The following is a 26,709-nucleotide window of genomic DNA, read 5'->3' on the forward strand; positions in this document are numbered from 1 at the left end:
GGTACACACCTGCATCATACACCCCTACTCCCAAAGTAGCTGAGAGAGATGTCCCTCCAAAAGGGGCAGAATTTGTGTCGTGTCCCCTCCCCCCACCCCCAACTCCCCAGTAGTACAAACAGCTATGGAAAGATCCAGACAACAGGATGCCTCCTGTGGACAAGGGCACTAAACATCTTGACCTCCTTGGGAGGAAGGTGTTCAGATCCACCAGCCTCCAGTTTACTAACTGCGCCTGGTGAACAGTGATTGTCAAGTGTGATTTTTTTTTTTATGAACTATTTAAAGTTCTTGGAGCTTAGAGATAAATTTCTCAGGAGGAAAGGGCCCAATTACAAACCTTTGTCGATGCGGGTAGACTCATGGCAAAAACTTCACTTCAAGCCACAGTTGATGTGGCTGATGTCGCATCTATAGCTATAGCCACTGCAATGGTAATGAGGCATAAATTTGTGGCTTCCCTCTTTGGGGTTGCCCAGAACACAATCAAGGTGTCGTTTGACTGAACTAATCTCTGACAGACTAGTCTTTCTACATGTCTTAAAAGACTCCAGGACAAGCCTGTTTCTCCTGTGCATTTATACCCTGGCTTGGAAGAAGACCTACCCTAAACAGGTATATAAACCAAAGTTTCTTCCACAGCCTTTCTGTCATTGACCCATATGAAGTGGCAGAAATTGCAAAGACCAAGATATGCAACCCCATCCACCTCAGTGTCAGCCTCCCGGTAAAGGTTACTTTTGGTGGAACACTCAGGAGTTGTGAACCATCACAGATGCCATCCCCTGCACAGCATTATTCACCCACAACTGGAGGGCTATAATCATGGACAAATGGGTACTAGATATGATCCACTTTGGTTACACTGTCGAGATTCTTTCTCCACCTCCCCAGAAACCACCTTCCCAGCCCTTCTTTAGGGATCAGTCTCATGAGGAGATTCTCTGACAAGAGGTGGACACTTTTTTCTCAAGTGAGAGGCTATAGAGCAAGTGCCACCTCAACATCAAGGGAAAGAGTTCTACTCTTCGTATTTCGTAGTTCCCAAGAAAGGATGGAGGCCCATTCTTGACTTGCATCAACTAAATATTTTTATTTGCAAATTCGGCGTAGTTACGTTGGCACTGATAATTTCATCTCTGGAAGAAGACAGATGGTTTGTTGCTTTCAGCATGAAAGATGATTAATTTCATGTGAATGTTCACCCATGGCACAGAAGGTTTCTTAGATTTCTAGTAGGACAGGAACACGACCAGTTCCAGGTACTCCTGTTTGGCAACAGCACTCAGGGACTTCACAAAGGTCTTCTCAGTGGAGGTGGCACAGATGAGACGTGGACTTGCTCCAAACAGGAAGATCCAGCTGCGAAGTTCATCTTTGCTTTGCCTCCTGGCATCTTTGGGAATCTGCATGAACATGGAGAAGTTTACTGACTCTCAGACCATAGACTTAATAGGAGCGATCCTAGCCTTGACCTCAGCAAGGGCATGTCTCCTTATGGACAGATTCGAGGCCATGAGCAGCCTGATAAGCCATCACTCACAGACCTCCAGCTACTGTCAAGGTCTGTCTTTCCCTACTAGGCAACATAGTCTCTTATACTTGCATAATGCCATTTGGCAGGCTTCATCTCCATTGCCTAATGGCCTGGCTTTGGTATTTTTACTAGACAGACAGTATGAATACCGAAGTGACAGTCCCCACCAATGTCAGGCCTTCCCTCACCTGGTGGATGAGCCCAGAGCAAGTGTGTGCTAAAGTCCCTTTCCTTCCTCCCACATCTGACACAATCATAATCACAGAGGCATCCCTCATAGGCTAGGGAGCCAACACGGGTGACCACACAACACAATGTACGTTGACACCTTCAGAGGCCAGAATGCTCATCAGTCTCCTGGAACTAAGAGCAGCCAGACAGGCCTGCAATGCATTCCTCCCACTTAAACAATCCCAACCTGACCAGATAATGTTGGACAACTTGATGACTGTCTTCTGTATAAACAAATAAGGAGGGATGAAATCTCCTCTTCTGTGCGTAGAGTCAATCCTCTTAGGGAACGGGTGTATCTGGAATCACATCACACTCTGTGACATACCTCCCGGGTGCACAAAACTCAGAGGTGGATAATCTCAGCAAGCACTTCTCCACCGACCATGAGTGGGAGATACACAATTCAATGCTAAATGAAATCATCACTCAGTGGGGAATGCCATCCCGGGACCAATTCGCCAAATCACTGGACATGTGCTCGATGTCCCACCTATCCATGAAGGTTGTCTTCCTTCTCACCATCATGTCAGCCAAAAGGCTGAGCAAGCTGTGGGCACTTCTGGCTGACCCACTATACGCTACTTTTCATAAAGAAAAGGTATCCCTTTGCCTCCACCCAAAATTAATTGGTAAGGTAATTTCAGAGTTAAATATAAATCAGTCAATTCACTTACCAGTATTCTTTGCAAAGCATTCTACCTGCAAAGTATGAAACCAATTTAAAAAATGGCAAGACACTTGCTATAACAGAGCAAGAATGCAAACAAGTGGTATCTGCTCAGAGACTACGTGGGTTTTTGGTTTATACTCCGTTGATATCAGCGCATCTCCCTTCCCGGGATGAGGTGAGGGCCCATTCCATTAGAGCACAGGCAACCTCAGTGGTATCTCTTCAAGCAATGCCAATGCTGGACACTTGTAAGGCAACAACCGGGAGTTCCAGCGACACCTTCATTACACTTTAGTCCAAGCCTCTTCTGAAGATGCAGCCTTTGGAATGGCAGTATTACAGACATCTGTACTGTGTGCATCCTTGCATCCCCCTCCCATTTGACTACCTCTTACCTGTCGCACATGTGAAATACACAGACCAGCACTCAAAGAAATGGAGGGTTACTTATTTGTAACTGGAGGTTCTTTGAGATGTATGGTCCCTATCGGTATTCTACTACTTGCCCTCCTCCTTCTCTGCTTTAGATCATGACAGGATTCACGGTAGAGAAATAACCGGAGAAGCGGTCTATCCGCTCCTCCCTTTATATTCTGAGTGCTGAGTATGAGGAGCTCCAGGGCACAGGCGTGGATCAAAAGACGCTACTTGCAAGATTTTCCAATCTCAGGCACATGGTACACACACATTCCCACATGTGAAATACAGATAGGGGCCACTCCTCTCAAAGAGCCTCCAGTTACAGGTAAGTAACCTTTATATCTCACATCTCTTTAAAGAGTTAGGGGATAATCTTAGCATGGCCAGCATTCTGTCTCTTGCTGATGGGGTCTAGCATCAAGGCTGAGAGTAGCTGAATGCATGGTTGGCCATAAAATATATGTCTAGCAAAGCCACAGCGCTATTCGTCCGTAATCAGTTACTTTGAAGATATTTCATATTCAAGGTGCTGAATAAAAACCATGTCTTTTTCTGAAATACAGGTCAAGTTGTTTGCCCAGCCAACAGTGGTGGAGCAGAACTATCAGGTGATAAATCTGCCCAAGAATTCTTCAGCCAAACTCCCTTAAAATCTATGTTGGTGATAAGTGGAGGAGAGGGATATATTGACTTCAGGATGGGTAAGAAGTTGGATCTTGCAAAATGTGTTTTCATTACCCTTGTATAATGCAGTAAAAGTGCTTTATGATAGTTAATGACTTGATTTGTTTTTCTGTTTAAAAGCTAAATCTGTTATGAGGCTTCTAAGGAAGGGGACAGTAATTTAGGAAAGTTTCTGGTATCTGAATATGTTTGGATAAATATTAGCCCTGTATGGATTTAATAGAAGACTTAACTGTAACTGTAACCATATTCTTTCTGAAAATAATGAGTTATATTAGTCTTAGTGCCTTTCATCCAGAAGGATTTCAGAATGCTTTCATACATTTCGATACACTGTAGCTCATATATTAACTATCCAGGAATCTCTTCACTCACCCACTTCTGAAATGCAGCCACCTTTGGGATAAAACCCAACAGCTGTTTAACATCTACACTACCTAAGATAGGACAAACAGGACTTTATTTGGGGAGTGGCAGAAGTCTTCTCATTTTCATTAATGGACAAGTAAGTCAGTGACACATTTGAAATCGGGCTGTGGAGAAGAGATAGATAAAGTGAAAAGGTTTTAGTCAAATCTTTGTCAAGACTAATGCAATCTGCATACAAATATTCATTCAAACCCCATTTTTCAAGCCCTAGTCCATGTTCCTGTATTTCTTGGACTACTTTGACAAGAAGGCATTAAGTGCTTTTGTGTTAATATCTTACATTGCTGGACGTGTGCCCTTGGCTTAATTTACCTTTTAATAAACCTGATTTTTAAAGATTACATGAGTCTTTGTCCAGAAATCTTAAAATTTTCCTTTTATAAGAAAAAAGAAAAAATCAGTTCAGATCTATGCTTGCCCTTTTTTTATATAGAAGCTTGTAACGGTTCCTGTTCTGGTAACACTCTTGCATTGATCCCACCTGTATGGACTTGGTATACGTTTACCATATAAACACGGGTTTACTTAATCAAAAAGCCTTTGCTTTAGGAAAGAAATACATGAATGAGAAGTGTAAGAGTTAATAGGTGTAACCATTACAAAACAGTTAACAATGTACAATCCCTTGTCCCCTCCAGTCAAAATTATAAAAGTATGTCTGCAAGCTCTTCCTCCCTGTTGCAATCCCACTCATGTCAACACTTCCGCTTGGATGATATGCAGGGTAAACATTGTGTCCCTTTTTTATTTTGCTTTATGTACCCTAGCATCAAACCTTAGATTCTCAGAAAATAAATGAGACATTTATAAATTACAGTTAATTTAAGCTAGGGCTAGTATTAATAAATATGGTCTTCAAAATGCAACGTTGTGGAATATTTGTAGTGCAAGTTTCCAGCTTGCTAACTTAGTTTTTTGTTAAGGATTTTGAATCTGCTGCTGCTCTAGGGGCAGATGGCAACTGTCTTTTATTGCGTATTCTTGCCCATTACTACACTGACCCTTCCTGGTGTATAGTGCTAATACCAATGTATTTTCATTGGTATGTTCAGCTGAATCTAAGTTGTCGTTTCTCAGGTGATGAAGGTGAGGAATCTGAACTTCCTGGAGAAGCTCTGCAACTTGAACCTTCTGTAGCCAAAGCTGAGAGGAGTCACCTAATAGTGTGGCAAGTAATGTATGGCAATGAGTGAACCCACTAAGAAGCAGCTGGAGGCTGAAAAAAGGCTTCTGCATGTTTTCTGGTTTTTTATTTTTGCGGAATCTGTTTCACTACATGGTGTTGAAGCATTTGTTTGCTGTTTAACTTTATATCGCAAATCTGTCAGACCTTAACAATACAGGAATTAGCTTGTGCTGTTTTACTGCACCAGTGTTACATAGGTAAGATCAGTATAATGAAGAAATCAGTGTTTCCTTTCTCAAGACTGGTGACCACTGGTAAGCAATCCAGAGAGCTTACTGTACCACAACAATCTAATGTAGTTCACTTCTTTTGCTAGTGTCACTCTCTATCACTAATTGAGTTAAACTTCATTACAGCTGAGATTAATTTATCTGTACAACATATTGAGTGAAACAGCAAAGTTGTTCCCAGTGTATTATAACATTGACAAACTAATATCAGATGAATTATCAAGATTCATGTATACATTCAGTGAGGGCTAAAGTGAATTGTAAATTTTAACTTTTATTTTCAAACCTGACAAATTGTGTTTATATAGTGTATACAGTTTTGTTTGTGGTTTTCATCAAAACTTCTGGGGGAAGAGGGGATTGTATAGAAGAACTTAAAACAACAATATTTAAATAAAATTTCATGTTTGACTGCTGAAGAACTCTAAAGTTTGAGAACTGCTACCCTCAATAACGAACGGTTTGGAGAACAGTCTTCTCGCTTTTTCCTTGTCAATTGGCAACGTCTCTGTAATTTCCAAAGGACACTTAGACATTGGGATGATTATAAAACTGAAAAGTTGTAAAATCCTTGAGCAGGGGATACATTTATTTTCTTCATGACTTAAATCCATATATCTTTTCTTAGACCCTAGAGCAATCTTCTCTGCCTGCTAGTCAAACTCATGAGTAACTGTTATGGAGGTTAAAGACCTCAAACAGAGCAAAAGAACTGACTGACAAAAAAGAAAATACATTCTGCCCAAATGAAATTGCAAAGGAACTTTCAGCTCTATAATTAGGCAAAAAACACATAATTGTTTCATATCCCTGTTTAGGTAGTGAAATACTATGTTATTTAGAGAAAAGAAAAACACATTAACAGATTAAGTAACATTTAAGATCGAGTTAACTGACAGAAGCCAGGAGAGTCCAATATCAAGGCGGACATTCTGTCTACTCACCATATATTTTTTTAACCACAATAGAGTGAGTTCAGGATTGAGTGTCTTCCTTTTGCTTTGAATTTCCTGAGTTGGTATCAAAACTGAGTTGAACACTTTCTATATAGTTTCTGTAAAATGTATAACACTTAGCCAGTTTGTTCGTTAATTTAGACTCTGAACAGTAGACATTTTTAAAAATCTGAACATTCAGCACGTATCCCGAAAAGACTGGGACTGTCTGAGCAATCTGTTTAAGTGACAGAATGGAACAGTTTCAAAGGAATAAATATAGACAAACGTTTTTTAAAACTGCCTAAACATTTTTATGCAATAGGAGCAGTTCTGGTCTATCAGGCAAACGTGTTTATATATTTTTCTTAATTTTTTAAAAACACATTTAGCTGAGGTCTATTGTGTAAATATATATTTAGGCAGCTTTTTTCAAAGGCATATCATATCTGATAAACCAGAAAAACTCCATTCAGGTCTATTGGTTAGATTTATATGTATAAATACTTTTTAAACAGCATATTTTGTACACAACTGTTCCACTCTCGTAAATATGTATTTAGGACATAAGCTATGTAGTAAAAATCCTTATTAAAAATGCCTAATATCTTGGTAGTGTATTTTCTCTCCAGAATGCCAAACATGATGAGAGTGTTATTCACAAATCATTTTCCAAATTTTCATTTTTACAATCAATCTTGAATTGCTTTGGCTTAAATATGAAATCTGGGAACTTTAAAAAAAATACAAGTACATAAAATCAGACTGTCTTAAACACTGTTATAAGAAAGACCTATTTAAAAAATATATATATATATATTTAGATTTGTATGCTGAACTTCAAGCACATTTGAGTTATATCTCATGAAATTGGTGTCTGAGAAAAATGCTGACTAAACTTTAACAGTAATGCAAACATCACTACAACTGGTGCAGTTTTATTGCTCCTCCTGCCATCTTTCCTTTTAAATTTAACTTATTGGCTATTAGGAAAACATTCTATAAGCTTTATGCACCAGTGGATTTTCACTTTCATGTATTCTCAGAACGCACAATTCTGTTCCTTAAGTCTTGTATAGCATTTTATTTGTAATTATTAACGGTTTCTCTGAACTGCTTCACTGCTGTCAAATAGAGCAGATGTGTCTGGCAAGTGCATCCCTCGTCTTTTTTGCCAAATCAAATGTGTCTGGCACACTGTGCCATTCTAGTCACTTCAGTGGACCAGCTCTTGCAAAAATGGCTGCAGAGGCAGAAGTGTTTGTGTCCAATAGTGGAGGGGTTTTAAAGGAAACACGGCCTGTCACTACAGTACAACTGTGGGTGTAGAAGAGGGGGCTGCACACTACTCTGCATTATTCATTTTAAAATTTATCCCCTGTTCTAAGGACCAGTAGGTTAAGGGCATACTACTTCTCCTCACAATGCACTGGGATTTATAAATTCCAGATCACTTTGAAGGGTGGGTAAAGCACGTAAAAACCCCATGCATCAAGATGACAAACTCCTAAAAATCCTAAATCTCAAGAATGTGTTTGTGCATCACAGACTTGTGGTTTAAACGTCCTATAAAAAGGAATCAATTTCTTGATAGCTACAACTTGTTAATAGTTTGAAAACATTTCGAGCACAAAATATGCAGCACATTACTTGTCTGGATAAGTGTGTTTGCATGGTAAAGGTAAAATGACTTATATAAGCTGCTGTATTGTTCATTTCTTGTAAAGGTCTTCCTGCATTGGATCGGATAGAGCTGGCAGAGTGTAGACACTTTATCATAGGCTGCCTTCGTAACAAACAAATGTTAAAACTGTTTTATTATACTAACTGTTCTAAAGAACATATGTCTTTAAAATGGTGTGTAACTGAATATTTATTTCCATGTGAGTATTATAAAAGTTACCAAAGGATTAAACTTGATTTAGCACTCTTGTAAGTGACCCTGTTGAGCTGGGGTCTTGTAAGTGACCCTTGTCTGTAAAATGAGACACAGTAAAAAAAAATAAATAAATAAAATACAGCTCTATGTGGAAGTTAAATATTTTTCTAACAGGGTTATGCCATATTCTAACAACATATGTTGCACCTCAGAGCATTTTTCTATACACTAAATGTCTTTCCCAGCCTCTAACAAATTAAGTTTCCTTTATTAATTTTGTTGCACATTTCTCAACCTTTTAAACCTATTTTAAACATTTTATGGTCTGTAATTTGACAGTTTTGTCAGACACTTTACGCTGAATTTTACTTGCCTCTGTAATCTGAGATGGATACTACAGCGTTCAACTTGCTGTCTGTTAAAACTCAAGGCTTTTCTGTGAGCAAGAAAGCTCATATAGCAGTGTAGTTATTTCAGTATTTATTTCTATTGAATCCTTGGGGTTCAGAATGTAACTTTGTACATGAAATATATATAAATATGTATATGAAACATGCAATGGATTTGGTGTTTTCTTTGTAGACTCATGCTAAACGTGTGTAACAATTGGTACCAGAAGACAATTGTCAAATAGTTTTAAATTAACAGCCAAATAACTTCATCTTAAGTAATTGATGTAAATGTGTAATATCTGTAACCAAGAGCCAGGCTGCATTCTCCCATGGTAAAACCAGCAAGAGGGGGCTAATGAAACTCTTCATGGAGTTTCTCATTGATTGCTGCATGGTGGGTGGACAGACCGCATTTACCTCTCAGTGGAAATAATTGAATCCATTCACAAACCTCATGACACTGCAAATGCCCTGGTCTTTCAACACCAGCTCTGGCTTCCTGATGGCCCCTGTACCTCTCCTGACCACATCTATTCAGCAGCTCCGTAAATGTGGAGTTCTTCACTTCAGGGTGGGTGTTGGGAAGGGGTTCAGAATTTGGCTTGATCATTCACTTTTCCAAAAAGCATCTCTCTGGGTTGGCTGGGAGATTGCAACCTTGTGGCCCTGCCCCCCACTCTCACGGGGCTACTGGTCCCTACGGAGCACTAGACCTTTGGGGTTTTGTTAGTAGCCAGGATCTTGATTTTCATCTAGAAAGATTTAGTACAGAGTATCAAGCACAAGTGTAATGACTGCCCTGCTGTATTTGACACAGCCATCCCTATTCTACAATAGTTTAAGCTTCTAAGGTTGTCTTCACGGGAGAGTTAATTCAAGTCAACTCCTCTGGTGTTAGCTTAGCTCAAGAGAGCAGCCACAGTGGGATACAAAATTCCAGGTGCAGTGGTGACTGGATGACCAGCTAACTTAGAATTGTACTACAACTCTACCCAAAGGGGCTAGTGCCCCTGCAATAGAAATATTTAAACTTGTTCATGTCCAGGGGAGGAGAGGGGAGGAAGAGTGAGCCCTAACAAGGCTGGAGCTGTCACAATGAGGTCCAGGATTGGGCCTGGGAGCAGCAGGTAGGAACCCCCAGGACTTTCCTTTTCAGCCTGAAGCCATCTCTCACCACCCCTACACCAAGTCTCAGTACCTCCCCCTCCCAGACTCCGATTGTAGTGCAGTACCTGATAGGCCAGTCAACTCTAGTTTAAAACATCACCACACTCAAATGTAGGGTTTTTGTGTGTGGACAGTTAGGGACAACACACAAGTTAACTGCAGTGAAGACAAGTTCTAAGTGACTTTCAAGTAGAGCAAGTTGCACATGCTTAACCTTGACATAACAAAGGTATGGTCTCGCCTTCCACTCAGTTCTTCAGGGAGCCTGTTAACGTAGTCTGGCTGGTTTTGGTGGATTTTAAGTTGTAGCTCCTCCATGCTAGGGCTGTCTCTTTCATTGAAATTTTTTACCCACAGCTTGTTCAGATGGGGTGGCTTAAAGACTTTTTTAGTCTTGCTTTTTTTTTCCCTGGCATTTTCCTTCTGGTCTTGGGAACACAGATGAAAACTAGCTCACTTTGTTAGCTATAGCCATTTCTTGTTCTTTATTGTTTATGACTTCCCTGGTTAACTTTTCCTCCCTTTTAAGAGACTTTTTTACTGCCTTATTCACTTCCTAATCATAGTTTTTGTTTTGTTTTTAAAAGCTGGCTCTAGTCACAGGCAAAAATCAACCTATAATTCATGTTAAGAATCTAGAGGATTTCCACTTATGATTGCAGCTCAGATGAAATAGTTTCTGGCACTGGACTGTATTTTCCTTTTCACCTTGCCAAAGTATCTGACTTGACTCTTTCAAGCCAAAACACAAGTGGAGCTATTTGAGCCCAGACACAAAGGAAATACTTAGTGAATTATAAAGGTAGGAGGAAAGAGAAGAGAGACAATGCCAAGAGATTCATTCTTCATGCATGGACACAATGTTCAGCTAGTGTCAGCTTCCAACTTTTGCTAGCTTACCTGCTGCTGTTTAGCCGTCTGTTAGATGTGTGGCTTACTTTGTTTTTTAGCAAATGGTCACCTCGGTTTACTTTTCTGTAAGTCTTTTAAAACTATTTAATATTTTTTTATGGCCTGCTAGAAAGGTGAAAATACACACACACACACCCCAAAGCATTATGGGACACAAGGCAACGTGGCTATAGTTCTAACACTAGTTACATCATCTAGGCCATTTCCCTGCCAATGAAGGCTACGGCTAAGGACAGTGCAGTTCAGCACAATCCATTGTAGAACCGACGTAAAGTGACTATACATATTTAAAAGATACATTGGTCCTGTAAACATTTTATGGCAGATAACAGGAGGGGGGATGTGGGGTCATGTGCCCCCCAAGCTTTCTGCCTTCCATTTCTAGCCAAGCATCCACCAGCACTTGGGGGGGCTTGCGGGTCAGAGCCATCGCAGTCCTAGGGGCTCAGGAGGAGCAGCTGAGTCCCAGGGTGCTCCATTGAGGGACCATCCAGCTGGGCAGCAGGCTGGGGCCAGGAGGGCCATTGGAGCTGGCAGGGCTACTGCTGGTGCCCAGCAGTGGGGAGCTGAGCTGGTGCGGGGAACTAGCAGATCCCATCCCCACTTTCCCTGAACTAGCTGCAGGTGTTGGGCTCTGGAGGGGCTTCAGCAGCTGTGGAGCCCAGCCAGAGGTGGCTCAGCAAGGGAGGGCACCCCCAGCAGGAGGAGCAGCACCATGTGTGGCTGCTGCCTCACTCACAAAGCCTAGGGAACAGAGCAGCCCAGTGCTGAGCGTGGAGGGGTGAAGAGGGCTCTAAGTTCTTGCCCAGGGTGCTTCTGTAGAGCCTGCAAGTTTGGGGTGGGAACAGGCTGGAAATCACTTCCTTCACCCCACTCTAGCACTTGTCTGAGGGAGGGAGAGGCTTCCCCCAAGCTGGCGCTGCTCTGGGCGGCTTTTGCACGCCTAGGGCTTGGCTCCTCCTGGGCAGTGCCCCGTGCGGGAGAGTCTTGGGCTTTCCTGGGGTGCTGGCCAGGGAAGCATGCAAATGACCGATGGGTGGGCAGCAGAGGTGACATATGGGGTGGTCAGGTGCCCCCCCAGAACCTTTAAATTGTGCACCGCCTCTCCCCCCCCCGCCCCCAAACTATCAACTGTTACCTGTCTCTGGTAGATAAATGAGCCTTTGCTAAAGCAGCTAGAGCACAAGCAAGTAATATGTGCCTCATTTCCCCATCTGGGATAACACTGAGCTACAGCTGAGAAGTGCAGTGAGGTGCTAAGGATTGCTAGGACTACACCATGCCTAAACTGAAGTGTGTGTTCTGGCGTAAAACAGTCCATGGCTCGGAAAATTTCCACAGTGTGGCTTTAGTCACCAGCTTTTTAAAAACTGGGAAGTTTCTTGGAACAGCCTCTTGCCAATGAACATCCATTTAGACTTGGCCTCCTTAGGACAGTGCTGAGTATTGGAAACGAGAAAGAAATAGATGTAGCGAGAACGGGTTCTCAAAGAAAAGAAAAATCTTATAGATCAAGTTACAAGGGAAGATTACTGAAGTTCAGACTATTAATAAATTTTTACACATTCTTTTGTGACAAAAGAGAAAGGATTAAGAGGGATGGTTAAAAAGCAGGAAGGGAGCATTGGGATCAAACAAAAACGGCCAATGTGTAGGTCTGCCACGTCTCTTCTTGTTTCTAAACTTTTGTATTACCTGTTTTTTGGGGGGAGGAGGATTAGTTTTTGTTGTTTTTGGGGGGGGGGGGCGGGGAGGAGAGTTGGTTTGGTTTTTTTGCCAGACATTCAATTGAGGGCCATAGCAATCTCCCTTACGAGGTGGAGTTACTTGCTACATGGACTCAGACTCCCTCCTGCAGTGCCTCTATGTGGAAATAACAGGAGGGCAACAAGTGCTAAAGCTGTGAGTGGCTTTTCAAAACTGGTCCCTTGGTCATCTTTCATTACAGCACTTTCACAATGTAAAGCAGGGGTGAGCAGACTATGGCCTGGGGGGCCACATCCAGTCCTCCAGATGTTTTAATCTGGCTCTCAAGCTCCTGCCGGAGAGCGGGGTCTGGGGTTTGCCCCACTCCGCACAGCTCCCAGAAGCAGTGGCATGTTCCCTCTCTGGCTCCTACGTCTAGAAGCAGCCAAGAGGCTCCACATGCTGCCGTTGCCCCCTGCAGCTCTCGTTGGCCAGGAATCGCAGCCAATGGGAGCTGCAGCGGTGGCATCTGTGGCTAGGGCAGAGCGGCCTGGCTGTGCCTCCACATAGGAGCCGGAGAGGGGATAAGCTGCTGCTTCTGGGAGCTGCTTGAGGTAAGTGCCCCCTGGAGCCTGCACCGCTGACCCCCGCCTGCACCCCTGCCCCAGCCCTGGTCCCAGTCCAAAGCACCCTCCTGCACCCCCAAGCCCTCATCCCCAGCCCCACCCCAGAGTCCTCACCCCCCCCACACACACATCCCAACACCCTGGCCCAGCCTGGAGCATCCTCCCACACCCTGAACTCCTAATTTCTGGCCCCACCCCAGACTCCTCACCCCAACCCCCAATTTTGTGAGCATTCATGCCCCGCCATACAATTTCCATACCCAGATGTGACCCTTGGCCCAAAAAGTTTGCCCACCCCTGCTGTAATAGATGCTAGTTAAGATGAAGCCTCCCCATTACAAGCCTAATTTTTACTTCCTCCCTGCAACTTCCACATGCCACGTTCAATGCAGGGTAGATTGATGTATTTCCCCCCATAATATCTGGGGCAAATCACAGTTTTGGAGCTACAGGGTCGAAACATTCCCTGCAGCTTGTTTTACAAAGATTTTTCAGCTTTTCATCTCTGAAACTGTGATTTGCTGCCAAAGTTCCCTTTCCCTGGAGCACTTACCACTGTGCAAGCACAATCACTGGTGTCCACTGTGCACAAATGCATGCCAGGTTCCACCTTGGACTTTGACGCTAGGAGCATGAGTTCTCCCAGCTCTGGCGGTGACGAATGACTTCAGGCAAGTCACTTAATCTTTCAGTTTCCACAGTGATAAAATGGGGATCATTACCGACTGTTACCGGGGCTGTTAAACCATTAAGAATATTGTAAAAGGGAAAGACTAGGATGGCAGTAATGACCGGTTTCAGAGCAGCAGCCGGGTTAGTCTGTATCCGCAAAAAGAAAAGGAGGACTTGTGGCACCTTCGAGACTAACCAGTTTATTTGAGCATGAGCTTTCGTGAGCTACAGCTCACTTCATCGGATGCATAGTGAAGTGAGCTGTAGCTCACGAAAGCTCATGCTCAAATAAACGGGTTAGTCTCTAAGGTGCCACAAGTCCTCCTGATGGCAATAATGACAGCCTGAGATGCAGAGATCGCCAGCAATGACTGTCAAACCCCGCCAGAGAGGCTCTTTAGCTGCGATGGTCTTATAAAACAATGTACCTCATTTCAAACCAAGCCACATAGTAGAATCCTAGACCCACAGAAGCCACTGCAGTGTGTATGTTGGGCTATATTCATATATTAGGTAGACTTTATATGACCTAGGAGTACTTGTGGCACCTTCGAGACTAACCAATTTATTTGAGCATAAGCTTTCGTGAGCTGAGCTGTAGCTCACGAAAGCTTATGCTCAAATAAATTGGTTAGTCTCGAAGGTGCCACTAGTCCTCCTTTTCTTTTTGCGAATACAGACTAACACGGCTGCTACTCTGAAACCTGTTTATACGACCTATCTAACAGTCTGACCCCCCCTCGATGCCAACTGGCAAAGGATTCACTATCCTGTAACAACAACGCTTACCAGGCCTGACAAACTCACTACTCCCAATGCATTGCTGTTATCTTTATCTATATTGTCTTGTAAGGTATTGAATGAAAGCTGGTACCAGTGGTGATAGATAATTGTGAAACTTACGTATTAACACAGAATGAGGAATATCGCTACTGATTGATATTATGCTTTAAAGTTTGTAACCAAAGGAACAAACAGGTTTTCTTTCAGACGGGGGAAGGAAGGGAATTATTTCCATGTCTCCAATGCAAATTGAGCTAATGTGGAACCAAGTACAGTGGGAGCTGCATTTGCATAGAAGTCAACAGGAAAAGCCAAATGGACAGGGAGATGTGAAGTCAGCATGGGAAGACACTGGAGTCCCATCCTGAGTCTAGAAACAAAGACAATGAACTCTTGGAAGCATAGAGTGAAGGAAAAGGACACTTGGTTATCTATTTACTGAGGAGACCCCCTGCCAGGGCATGGGGAATCATGAAAATCTGGATCCTGATTTGACTGAAAATCAACAAGCTCTACAGAAAAAGTAGAGGGTAAGAAAACTGCTTTAGCCAAAGGAGCGTAGCCTGCTAAAGTTATGTGTAGTCTCTTGGAAGCGTGTTATATCTTTGCTTCCTTTGTAACCAGTTCTGTTTCCCTTATCCTTGTTTTATACCACTTAAAGCTCTATCTTTGTTAATGAACTTCTCTTTGTTTTAACATAAGTAGACCTCAGAGCTGTACTATTAAGTAAAGTGTGAATTCCTAGAAAATCAAACAAGATGGTGTGTATGCTGTCTCTTTGGAGATAGTAAATTTGAGCTGTAGCTCATGGAAGCTTATGCTCAAATAAATTGGTTAGTCTCTAAGGTACCACAAGTCCTCCTTTTCTTTTTGCGAATACAGACTAACACGGCTGCTACTCTGAAAATTGGTCATTTCTGTGAGTGTCCAGTGCCAGAGGCTGGATACTCCAGGGGAACGCTGTTCTAGGAGGCTGATGAATGGGGATGCACCAAGTGTTACCGACAAGGCAAAGTAAGGGCTGGCAGAGTCCTGAGAACTTTAGTAGGGGTTGCTAACAGACTTGGGTGACAGAGTTGTCACTCAGTTTAGCACCAGCAAATCTCTCTCTTCATACAATGAACACAGACTGCAAAATGTATACTTAGATGCTGACCACCAGATTAGAGGTGTTTCTCAAACCTAATAGTTGAGAATGAAGTGAGGGCTTGATAAAAGGTTAAGTCAAACACTATGGAAGTTGGCAGCCAGAAATAATATTTCCTTTAGGGGTACAAACTCTGCCCCTGGGATGGAACAATTCTGGGGGGAATCTCCCAGAGAAAGCCTTACAGAAATTTGCTTGCAAAAAGTTCTTTCCTGTGGTTTTTAGACATCTGTGGGGACAGGCTGGCACCTGAACTGTAAAAGTTCTATGGCCTTGCATGACTGGAATGGGTTGATAAACACTTTCATGTTCTGATTGTGGCAGGGGTGTGTGCAAGGGGAGGGGGCAAGCAGGGGTATGGGCCAGAGAACACCTCTGGGACCGGGGTGAGGAGAGCGAGCTCCTCCGGCCCCAGGCTAGTGGGGGAGATGACAACTCCTCCAGCCCTGGAGCTGCAGAGGGAGAGTCAGCTCCTCTGGATGCTGGGGGAGAGTGAGCTCCACTGGCCCCAGGGCCACGCGGGGAAGGAGGGAGAGCAAGCCAACTCCACCAGGGCTGGGGCTGGGAGAGGTAGCTCCTCTGGCCATGGGGGTTGGAGGAAAGGCAGCTCCTCCAGCCGCGAGGGGTGGAGAGAGAGAGAGAGGCAGCTCCTCTGGCCATGGTGGACACAGAATGTGCCTCTTCCCAGGTGGCCAAATTTTTATTCCTGTGCACGTCTGTGGATTGTGGCTACCATACACTGTACATATGATTTTATTATAAATTTTGCTTGCAAGGCAAGTGGCCATTAGGATAAATTCACTGGGTTTTATTTATAGTTTATAAATGTGATCTAATTTTCTTACTGTGTTCCCTTTCCAGTGAGGAGAAGAATTGGGAATAGAACCTATAAGAGCAAGCGACTGAGCCCTGGTCTATACTATGGGGTTAGGTCGAATTTAGCCGTGTTAGGTCGATTTTAAAATGAATGCGAGTTAGGACTAACTGCTAGAATGGACTCCCCTTAGCCGCAGATGGAGCTAAGCACATTATGTTCTTTACTTGGAAAACACGAGAGGCTCCACAGATTATACTTTCATAGGCATTTCTACGGTGACTATAACTGTAGCATCTGAGCTGATGGTAAAGATCCCTCCTACTACACTTGAAAGGCCTCAGTATGGGATGGGAGCCAGAAACAACTAGTGCCACCCCCCAACTTACTGTATGGATGTTGGAAAAGTCACTTCTTATCTTGAGCCTTCATTTTCTCCCATGCCTTTTTGTAGTGGCCTCCACACCCTGTACTACTTACAGTGGTGCCATCATCATGGGCCCAGATCATCCCCCATTTTATCTGATTGAGTGTTAAAAGGGGGGGGTGTGGCTATTTGTTTATTTTATTACATTATAGAGTGGCTTGGCTGCCTTGTTGATGGTGGCAGCTTTATAACTTAAAAAAAATGCATTGCTAAAATAGATATTATTGAAATTAAGTGTTGGGCTAGTAGAGAGAGAGAGGCAGTGTGGACAGGATACTGGCCAGAGAGTCAGGAGAGAGTGTGGTGGGGTCTATTCTTGGCTCTGCCACTGATCTCTCGTGTGACCTTGGACAACTCACTTCACCTCTCTGTGCCTCTGTTTTGTCTCCTAACCTTTGTCTGGCTCATCTATTTGGATTGTAAGTGATTTGGGACAGCAGCTCTCTCCTAAGACTTATGTATACAATACTTACCACAGTATATACCATACCTTAGGGTGGGTCCCTGATTGCGGTTGCGGCCTCTAGGTGTGACCGTAATTCTTCTAAGCGTTCCCATGAAATTCATGGCATTTTAGCATATTCCTGGCACTCGCAGAAGCTTTACTTGACAGCCTGTCTGGGCCTGTTGTAACCATGTGGAGACATAATTATTTTTAATTAAAAAAACCTTTTATTTTCAGCCAATAAACTAAGATTTGGGAAGGCATGGCTTCCTGTTTTTTGCAATATTTATAGTGAAGCAATGAGAAAGGGAACAGATCATGTGAATTATTGATCATGGTATTCGGTGACTGTTCCAGATTCATAATGGAAAAATCAAACAAAATCCACAGTGTGCAGTTCGAAGAGCTGACTTGCATTTTGAACACAAGATGGCACCATTACAATTTCAGAGACAACATGAAGATATAAAGGGGAAAATATATATCATGGGGCTGCATGTTTCCCCTCCCTACCTTCCTATTTACTTCTGTAACGTCTCAGGTTACAGATTTCCTCTCCTAAGTACTGGTGAGACAGTTATAACTAACCTGTGCTCAGTAATCACACATAAGAGAAGGTTTCGGAGTAGCAGCTGTGTTAGTCTGTATCTGCAAAAAGAAAAGGTGTACTTGTGTTAGTCTCTAAGGTGCCACAAGCACTCCTTTTCTTTTTACATAAGAGAAGGGGAATCCTCTCTCATCGTCAGGGTCTTTGTTGTTTGCCACAGGGGGTCAGGAAGGAATTCTCCCTCTATACAGCAGTGTGCAGTTTGCTAGATACGTTATAGGTGTTTGTCTGCTTCAAAAGCACTACTTCAGGCATGGCGCCAAACTCCATGGACCAGTGATCTGATCCAGTCTAGCAATTACTGTGCAATATCAGAGATGCAGAGTCGATACAGTTCTGTGCCAAGATCTCACTGGACCTAGAGCACTGGCTGCTGAGAAACGGGACATTGAAGGTATCCAGGAAGGTCACACTGCCATGCCATCTCTTACTAGGCTAACTATGATTAGGGTTTGATTATGTTCTCTCTCTCTTTTCTGAGGATTAATATTTTCCCATTAAAGGAATTCACCCCCGTGCAGAAGGCCGCCCAAAGGGCTTGGCAACACTTCAGTTCCTGAAATAGGGCCTAAGTGGGATTTAAATTGAGGTGTAACACTCAGGCTGGCTTTATGCATAGAGATGAATTTCACCCTTTGAAAAATGTATCTTCCTCCCATCTCCTGGCTGCCTTCCTAGTGGGTACACCCGCACTGCAGCTGGGAAGGCTGGAGGTTAGCAACACACTATGCCAAGTGGGAGGAGTGCAGCATTTCATCCAATGGTTGCATGTGCCACGCCAAGGGCCTTTTAGGGAGGTTTACACAGTAGTTTGCACAAGGCGAGCAGTTAAATTATCTCTGGTCTAAAGCATCATATGCCTGGATTCTTGTATTGTGGAAACCATGTGTAAGTCTAGAGCCGCTGCCTCCTCAAAGGAGTGGAGGTTGGATTACTTAGAGAGGGTGGGATAATTGGCCAGACTATCACTTTTCTCAGAAACGGACACGTTAGTTAAACCTGCCAAAGCTAGCTTGGAATTTCCTCTCCACTGTGAACTTCCCCTGGTCCCCATGACAGCTTTCTTCTGCAGACCAACACACGAAGAAGCTGAATATAAGCAGAATAGTGACTATAACAGCGGTGCCGGCACTGGGGTTGCGGAGAGGGGGAACTTCCATCCAGGCCTCTCTTGAACATGCTGTATGCTGCAAATCCCCCTACTGGGTCTCCCCTTCTCTGGATGGCATGACACCCACCCTTACGACAAACTGGCTCACTCAGTATGTTCTCACTCTAAAATATAGTGTCTTTTTTAAAAAGTGGGAAACAATAATTTAAGAAAAATAAAATCTTTTTCCCTGGCAGGAACTGAACCCATATTCACATATAAGAGAAAAATGGGGCCCACCTAGAGCTAGCTACAAAATGGGGGGAGGGGATTCCTGCGGAAATTTGTTGTTGTTGTTGTTGTTAAAAGTTTGAACGCCAAAAAATTTAGTCCTAAACCCAAAATTTTCAATTCAGAAATGCTGCCCCAGTGTCTCACGGGAGTTTAAGTTTGGGCACCACCTGTCAACGTTCTCCTTTATAAGCTGGGCTCTCTGGTTGCCCTACATCTGCCCTGATGCACTGTCTCCCCTCTCCAAGACGGGAGTCCCTGGCCCTGGCGCACGAGGAAGATGTAATCTGTCTGGTGAGCCTGGCCCGCACAGGAGAATGGGGACATGAAACAGGCAAACTACAACTCCCAGAAGGCACTGCAGCACCATAGAAAATTTTTTGGCCAATGTTTTTCGCTGTTTAGGCATTCACTTTTCTAACAAGAAGCTGAAGTATTCCACAGAAAAAGCTGATAATTCTCACCAAAAAAATCTGTTTAGTCAGAAACCTCATTTTTCAATTTGAAGCACAGTTTTGACAGAACATTTTTTGACCTGCCCTAACATCCTTACCCTATCAACTAGCCGCACATGCTATTGCCACGCTCTATTGCTTTCCCACGATCGCTAAGAGCGCCGCACGGCAGCTTGGCTTCAGTACTGTACTCAGAGCAGCCATGTAAAGGATGTCTCTGGAGGAAGGGCTGCACAATGACCACTCTGGTTGAGATGCTGAGGAAGCCAGGACTACGGAAAGGGCTGTCAAGCTATCAAGCAGCAGTAGCACAGGCCCCATCCTCCTTTCCAATTCCTCCCCCACCACAAAATAAACTCCAGCGCCTGGTGCAAGGACTAATACATGACAAGAACTTATGAACGTACCCGTATTTTCCATGTTGAAAGCCTCGGGCGGGGATCCAGGCCAGGTGGCTGGCATTAGCAAGCCTTGCATTTCGTTGCTCAAGTTGCCCATCCTGTTCTACTGATGATAGACTATCTCCCAGAGGATTATTACTTATTTATTTTATAATAAAGATTAATTTAGAAAGCTTCCCAGATTCCACACCTGCTTTTCACTTCCACCTGTCAGCACAAGGCTGCACAAGAAGGTACAGGGGGAAGAATAAGGAATTTTTACAATAGTCCTGAGGTCCCTTTCTCTCTCTCAATTTCTGTGGAACAATTTGTGCCTCCCTCCCTACCTACTTGGCCAGGACATAGTCACCTGTATGCGAGATAGATACATACGGTTGGGCCATTTGCAGTATAGCCCATATTCGATTTCACTTAGGCTGAGTTAGCTAAGGGATGAAGGATGCAGAGGAAGAGAGAGCACAGTATACAGGTGCTCTCCTTTGGGTGTCTGTGTCTCTTCCCCCCATCTCTATGCAGGGGAACTAAGGACTGAAGGAACAAAAAATTTAGTGCACATCCCAGCAACTCAGAGCCAAGTTCTGCTCTCAGTTACAGCTGTCAATTTCCAATGGGATCGTTCACAACTCACTGGTGTAACAGTGCAGAATTTGGATTTCCCCCCCCTTTTTTGGGCAATTTCTCGTGGGTAACAAGTACACAGCTTGCTTGTGGTAGCACTGGGCAGGCTGACTGAACTGCCTGCTTCTTGCTGGTGGGGTGAGGAATACAGAAACACACCTTGGGCTGAGTAACTGACATTATGGTTGAGCTATTAGAAAAAAAAAAAACTCGCCTAATTTGGCAGTACTGAAGCAGATCTCTGAAGAGGCCTGGAAGGGAGAATCCCAAAAGCACTTACCAATGGATCTGGCTGACCCTAAATACAGCTTGGGTGATGCAACGTAACAGGAGCTAGTCTGCAGAAAGGGGTGGGTAGTTGATTTGGCAAAACACTCGGGAGATGGAGTCACAGATGTGCATCTGGTGATGCCATATGGAAACAAAGTGATTATCATATCAAAGCCCAGTGAAGACAAAGGCCACTGACTACAAAAGAGCTGGGTCTTCTTGGTCAGGCCCCCCTTTTGGAGCTCTCTCTCTCTCTCTCTAAGGATATTCAGTCTACAGCCATTTTCAGAGCCCACAAATCCTTCCTGTCAGCCTCCCTTTTCTATCTTCTGTGCAGCTGGGTGAAGAGGGAGAGTTCATTAGGCGCAGAAGGGTCTTAGCTATGCCATTGGTCCTTTTGACGGGGCAGACCTGAGGCCAGCCAACCCTGTTCCAAGGCTATATCCCTTTAAGGACAGGCATTTTGGGACCAAGCTGGCATCCCTGCTGGCAAATGGGGGCAGGACTACATAAAATAAGCTCTTTTACTCATTCCAGGTGAGATGAAAATTGAGGTAAGAGTGATGTTTAAGGTATCTCATCTGGGTCCAGAGATACCTGGGAGAAGAGTAGCCAAGTATCAGAGACCCAGGGAATGAGGCCAGGGAGAAAGCCTACAGACAGATAATGTAGAAAGTGGCCTTGTGAGAAGTGTGATAGGGTTGGGAGTTTGGGGGCAGCAACCCATCGTGGTATACAATTTGCAGGGCCTGCACTTGGGCCCCCCTGCAGTGATATCTGGAAGTGGTGTGGGAACTTCTACAAACTAGGGGAAGGAAGCTGTGGTCCAGGGAGGGCAAATGCTATTGCACCCTGCAAAAAGGAGAAGGTGGGGAGGCTCTGGCTGTAGGGCAGACCCAGTAGAGACTGGAGGAAGAGTTGGTGTCTCCCCCACCACACACACTTTGGTTGGACTCTGAGTCAATTATCCAAGAAAGGGGGCACTTTTTGGCTCAGCAGCAGGCTCAAAGCACTAACTCGCCAAGTACCTGAGGAGTGGATGAGGCACCAGTCTCCTGTCATCTGACTAGGTAAGTTGCTGCTACAGTCTGGGTTTGTGGCTATTACAATGAATCCCTTTCCACACAGCATCTCTCTGGTGATGCATGCTCAGCAAGAGCCGTGCTCCTTCAGTGGGAATTCTGGTGTGGACGAGCAATGCAGAACTGTGCTCTGAACCGCCAAGTCAATGGCAAAGCTTCCTTTGAGTTTGAGGTGCAGGGTTTGGGCCCTAGTTTATCTAAGTAGGTAGGAAGAGGCTTAAGAGAATAAAGATCTTGCCACTGTGATTAGTTTTTTTGCTTTGAAAGAGAAAAATCATCCTATCTAGGTTTTATGAAGATTTTTTTTTTTCCAATATCCTGGTATCTAAGTGCCTAACCTACAGCACACAGTCTTCCCACATGGTCTCATACCCAAGCATTAACCAGGCCCATCCCTGCTTATCTTCTTAGATCAGATGAGATTGGGTGCAACCAGGGTGGCAAGTCTGTCACTAGCCCAGTAAAGGTGTTTTTAATAGGAAAATCAGGGTTTGCAGCTGGCAGCCCAGTACCCGCCCATCTCCACAGCATGCTATTTAATGCCTTTGAATCATTGTTAGGCTGTGATAATTGTATTAACAAAAGGTGGGGTGATCTATCATGAGGTAACACAATTAGATTCTGATAGAGATGATCATGCACAGTTGCTGTTCTAGATTTTAAACAGAATTAGAACTGTTACTACAGCTTTTTAAAAATGACTGTGGTTTCTGGGTGGATCACCTCCCTGACAACCTTAGAATCGTAGAACTGGAGGGCTGGAAGGGCTCTCGAGAGGTCAAGTCCAGCCCCCAGAGCTGTGGCAGTACAAGTGAACCTAGACCATCCCTGACAGATGTTTGCCCGACCTGCTTTTTAAAAAAAAAATTTTTTTTTAAAATGGGGATTCCACAACCTCCTTCGGAAGCCAGTGCTTAACCAACCTTACAGTGAGAGTTTTGCCTAATGCTGTACCTCCCTTGTCTTACATATGACACTCCTGTTAATGAAATTAGCTTTTTTCGCAACTACATCTTTGTATAAGACACATAACTGCACATGTGGGCATACAAACCCTGCTACACTTCAGAAAGCTACTTCTTGTGGCAGGAACTCAAACACAGCTGGGTTTAAAAACAAACCCAACAACTCTTGAGGGAGCCGGTTACAACATGGCTTTTAATTCTGTCGTGGTTCATGATTTACCGTAGCCAGAACTGACCCATGCTGTAAGCAGGTGAGTACTTAGTGTGCTGATTTCTGTGTTGTTGCCCGGAATAGTTCTCCCAGCTATCTCACAGCTGTGCTGACGTTGTCATGCTGAGGATAATCCAATGGCTGGGGAATGTCGGGGTGCATGCACTGAGTCTATTTCTACAGCATGCTTTGCATTTTGGGATGGAGAATGAATGTTGGGGTACACTCACATCCAGGGCCTGAATTGTACCACAGCCTTCTCTGCTTTTATTTACTAATCACCTTTCAAACAAGCCTATTCCGTATATTGCATCACGCAGACTGCAAAATGCAAGATGTAGCTTTGCAGCAAACCCTGGCAGCCCGCAGTTAGGTGCAGTAACAGAAGTAAAGGTTTGCATAGAGCTCTAAGAGGCACCTGCATGACAAACGCTGAGGGGGGAGGGTTGGGAGGAAAAACCAGGCACTAAAGAATGCACAAATCAGGATGAAAACTCAACTGGTCAGAGTTAATCATGAGAATGCTAGTCTCTACTAGAGCATGTGCGCCTGAGAGAGACAGAGGGGCTGTATTTACAATACTATTACCACTACCCTCCAAGTGGAATGTCACACCTGCTTAAGTGTACCAAAGGGCCCCCCCATTGCTACAGTTCATGTGGCAGGGACCAGTGGTTCCTGGTGTGAGAGGCCCCGAGTTCTAACCCTGCTGAATTCCTAAGCAGTCTGTTGCACCCAATTCTCCAAAATGGGAGAGGGTTGACCAATAAATATATAGATGAGGATCTACTCTTATCCCTGCTCCTCCTCCACTACCATCCCTAGATCTCTCCCCCTGTACTGGGAGCTGTACCCTGGCCTATTGGAATGCAAGTTACTAGCCTCTAGCCCGGTGCATAATGACGGGTTTCAGAGTAGCAGCCGTGTTAGTCTGTATCCGTAAAAAGAAAAGGAGTACTCGTGGCACCTTAGAGACTAACCAATTTATTGGAGCATAAGCTTTCGAATTTGTTAGTCTCTAAGGTGCCACAAGTACTCCTTTTCTTTTTGCCCTGTGCAGCAGACCCTCTGCAGCAGGCAGGTCCGTCCATGCCTGTGGAGTAAAGTGGGGGCAGGATTTGCCCTGGGAATGGGACTATGTGGTGCCAGAAACGCCCAAGCTGCTGAAGGGGTTACTCTGCAGCCTCCCTGGCCCTGAGCTTTATTTAAACCACCATTTACTTTCTCTCCCAACAATCTTCAGTGGCACTTTTGGCTGGTAGCAAGAGCTGTGGTTCTGATAGACAAACTCCCTGTGGGGGTGGGAAGGGAAAAAAATAATCTGAAACCTGCAGAGAGACAGTTGCTACTGAAGATGCAAAGCTGAGCCAGTCTACAGGGGCAGCAGGTTATTACAGACTTACCAGCTCATGACCCTGGAGATTGTGATGCTACGTTTGGAGTGGGAGAGGAAGGAATCAAATCCATTAGCAGTTGCAGGTTAGTAGATCCCTCGGATAACCGCCTGGGGAAATGTTGTTAGAGACTGATCTGAAGAGGACTGAATATACAGAGGAGAGAGGATGCAGGGGCTTTCTTGGCTTCAAATTGAATTGTTCAGGGAGAGAATGGCAGCATGCCTGTGTGGGCAGGGAAAATAGAACTCTTGTCAAAATTGCCCAATAAATAATGAAAACCCCTGAGACATAGAAGAGGAGACTTGAACATCACATACAAAACCGTTAGAGTAGGGATGACTCAGCTTGCAAATAATACTTGGCCTGTGTGGGTGCCAACCAGCAAAAATCTCTTGTGCATTTTGAAGAGATGTCTATCTTGAATTTCCCAATTAAAAGGGGAATGCTACAGTTCTAGGCACCAGAGAACTTTGACCGGAAACCTGTAAGTTCATACGGCCTCAGAGTCCTAAAGTCGTGGCCTATGCCCCCATTGTGCTAGGTGCTGTACAAACAGACCAACTAGATGGTCCCTGCCCCAAGGGGCTTACAATCTAAGTAAGAGACAACAGAGGGATGTAAACGGACGGCGGAGTACAAGTGAACAATGAGACAATATTGGTCAGCATGATGGGGGGGGTGTGTGTGTGAGAGAGAGAGCAAGCAAGCACACAGACACACACACACACACTATGGTATCCTTCATGACACAGGTGCTGGGACTAGGGGTGAGGAGGTGCTGCTGCATCCCCTGGTTGGAAGTGGTTTCCATCATATACGGGGTTTACAGTCTGGTTCAATGGCTCGCCGCACCCCTGCTTCATGAAGAAAGGTTTTGGTTTTAAAGAGATTTCATTTCAGCTGTAGCACAAATCCACAGTTCATGGGGTGGTTGTTTTTGTTTTGTTTTAAATTCTTGTGTCAGTGGCTGTACGTCTACTCTTCTGTCAGGACGGTGTAGCTGCCATCAGTGCTGTAAAGCTGGTGAACTACTACGCAATTGTGCGGCACACAAAATCAGCACAAACCTCTGGCTGTGAAAGTGCAGACGGGTACTGTGAACAGTGGCTGGGTGAACTTCTGCTCTAGGCTCATGAAAAGGGACCACAACTAACTCCCCATTAAGGATTCCATTCAATCAGGAGACTTTCAGGATTTAGGTTGTAAACGCTTAGTTTAAATTAAAGTTCCTTGGGACAGTGACCTGTCACTTGCAGTTTGAACACCTTGCCCAGTTCTGCCACTATGCAAATAATTCGAGCAATAAGAAACACAACCATAGTATGACTATACTATGCATGTTGGTGGAAACATAATAATGAATGGTGAAGCTAAGAATTTAAAATTGAACTTCTGATCTAGGTGGAGACACTGAAAATAGTCTACGCTACAATATGGTTTTGCGGTAGAGGTCCAGGGCTAGATCATCCTGTCATTTAGATACAAATCGGGAGTAGCCCAGTAGCAGTCAGTGGGGTTACCCCAATGTAAAACTTATGCAAGGAGAACCAGGCCCATAGAATTCCAACTCCTCCCACTTATTCTGTCCTACCGGCCCCTATTTTTGTGAACTTCGCACATGTCATCTCTCCGAACTATTTGCTGATTTGCAAAGTGGCAAGCAGGGGGCTATTTGCTGGTGATTTCAGCTCTGTTTCTGAGGGCAAGAACGGCACTGGCCAAAAATGAAGAGTCCAGCACCACTTTACAAAAGAACCAAATGCACATTTATTGGGTAATTTTCCCTGCAAACTTCTAAAGCATCAGATTCTACCAGCTCCATCAGTAAGTGGTGAGTATCAAAGTGCATTAATACTGTGCAGAGGTCGGGTGACCAGACCGCAAATGTGAAAAATGGGTCGGGGGTAGGGGGTAATAGGAGCCTATATAAGAAAAAGACCCAAAAATCAGGACTGTCCCTATAAAATCGGGACATCTGGTCACCCTAGGGAGGTGTCAGCCTAGCTGATAACTAGGATTGGTGGGCAGAGCCCACCAATGCAACCAA

At 44.2% G+C, this 26,709-nt stretch overlaps 1 protein-coding gene and 2 long non-coding RNA genes across 22 annotated transcripts in view; 2 read left to right on the forward strand and 1 right to left on the reverse strand.

Moving 5' to 3' along the window:
• Positions 1-8,760, forward strand: part of SPAG9 (sperm associated antigen 9) — a 105,079-nt gene extending 96,319 nt beyond the window's left edge. For all 20 annotated transcript variants that reach the window (XM_043527859.1, XM_043527863.1, XM_043527860.1 and 17 more), the window contains 2 exons: positions 3,425-3,562; positions 5,052-8,760. In XM_043527859.1, coding sequence (XP_043383794.1) covers positions 3,425-3,562; positions 5,052-5,167 — 254 coding nt within the window. In that variant the 3' untranslated portion in view covers positions 5,168-8,760. The remainder of the gene's footprint in view (positions 1-3,424; positions 3,563-5,051) is intronic.
• Positions 1,074-24,819, reverse strand: LOC122462837. The gene is made up of 3 exons (XR_006285674.1): positions 24,669-24,819; positions 17,321-17,454; positions 1,074-1,406 (listed from the first exon to the last, which is right to left on the reverse strand). It is a non-coding gene; the product is annotated as an uncharacterized LOC122462837 (long non-coding RNA).
• Positions 21,258-26,709, forward strand: part of LOC122462838 — a 61,467-nt gene continuing 56,015 nt past the window's right edge. The window contains exon 1 of the long non-coding RNA XR_006285675.1: positions 21,258-22,077. This is a non-coding gene — a long non-coding RNA (uncharacterized LOC122462838). The remainder of the gene's footprint in view (positions 22,078-26,709) is intronic.

This window comes from Chelonia mydas, chromosome 14 (genome assembly GCF_015237465.2).
Source record: "Chelonia mydas isolate rCheMyd1 chromosome 14, rCheMyd1.pri.v2, whole genome shotgun sequence".
Taxonomy (NCBI): Eukaryota; Metazoa; Chordata; order Testudines; family Cheloniidae; genus Chelonia; species Chelonia mydas.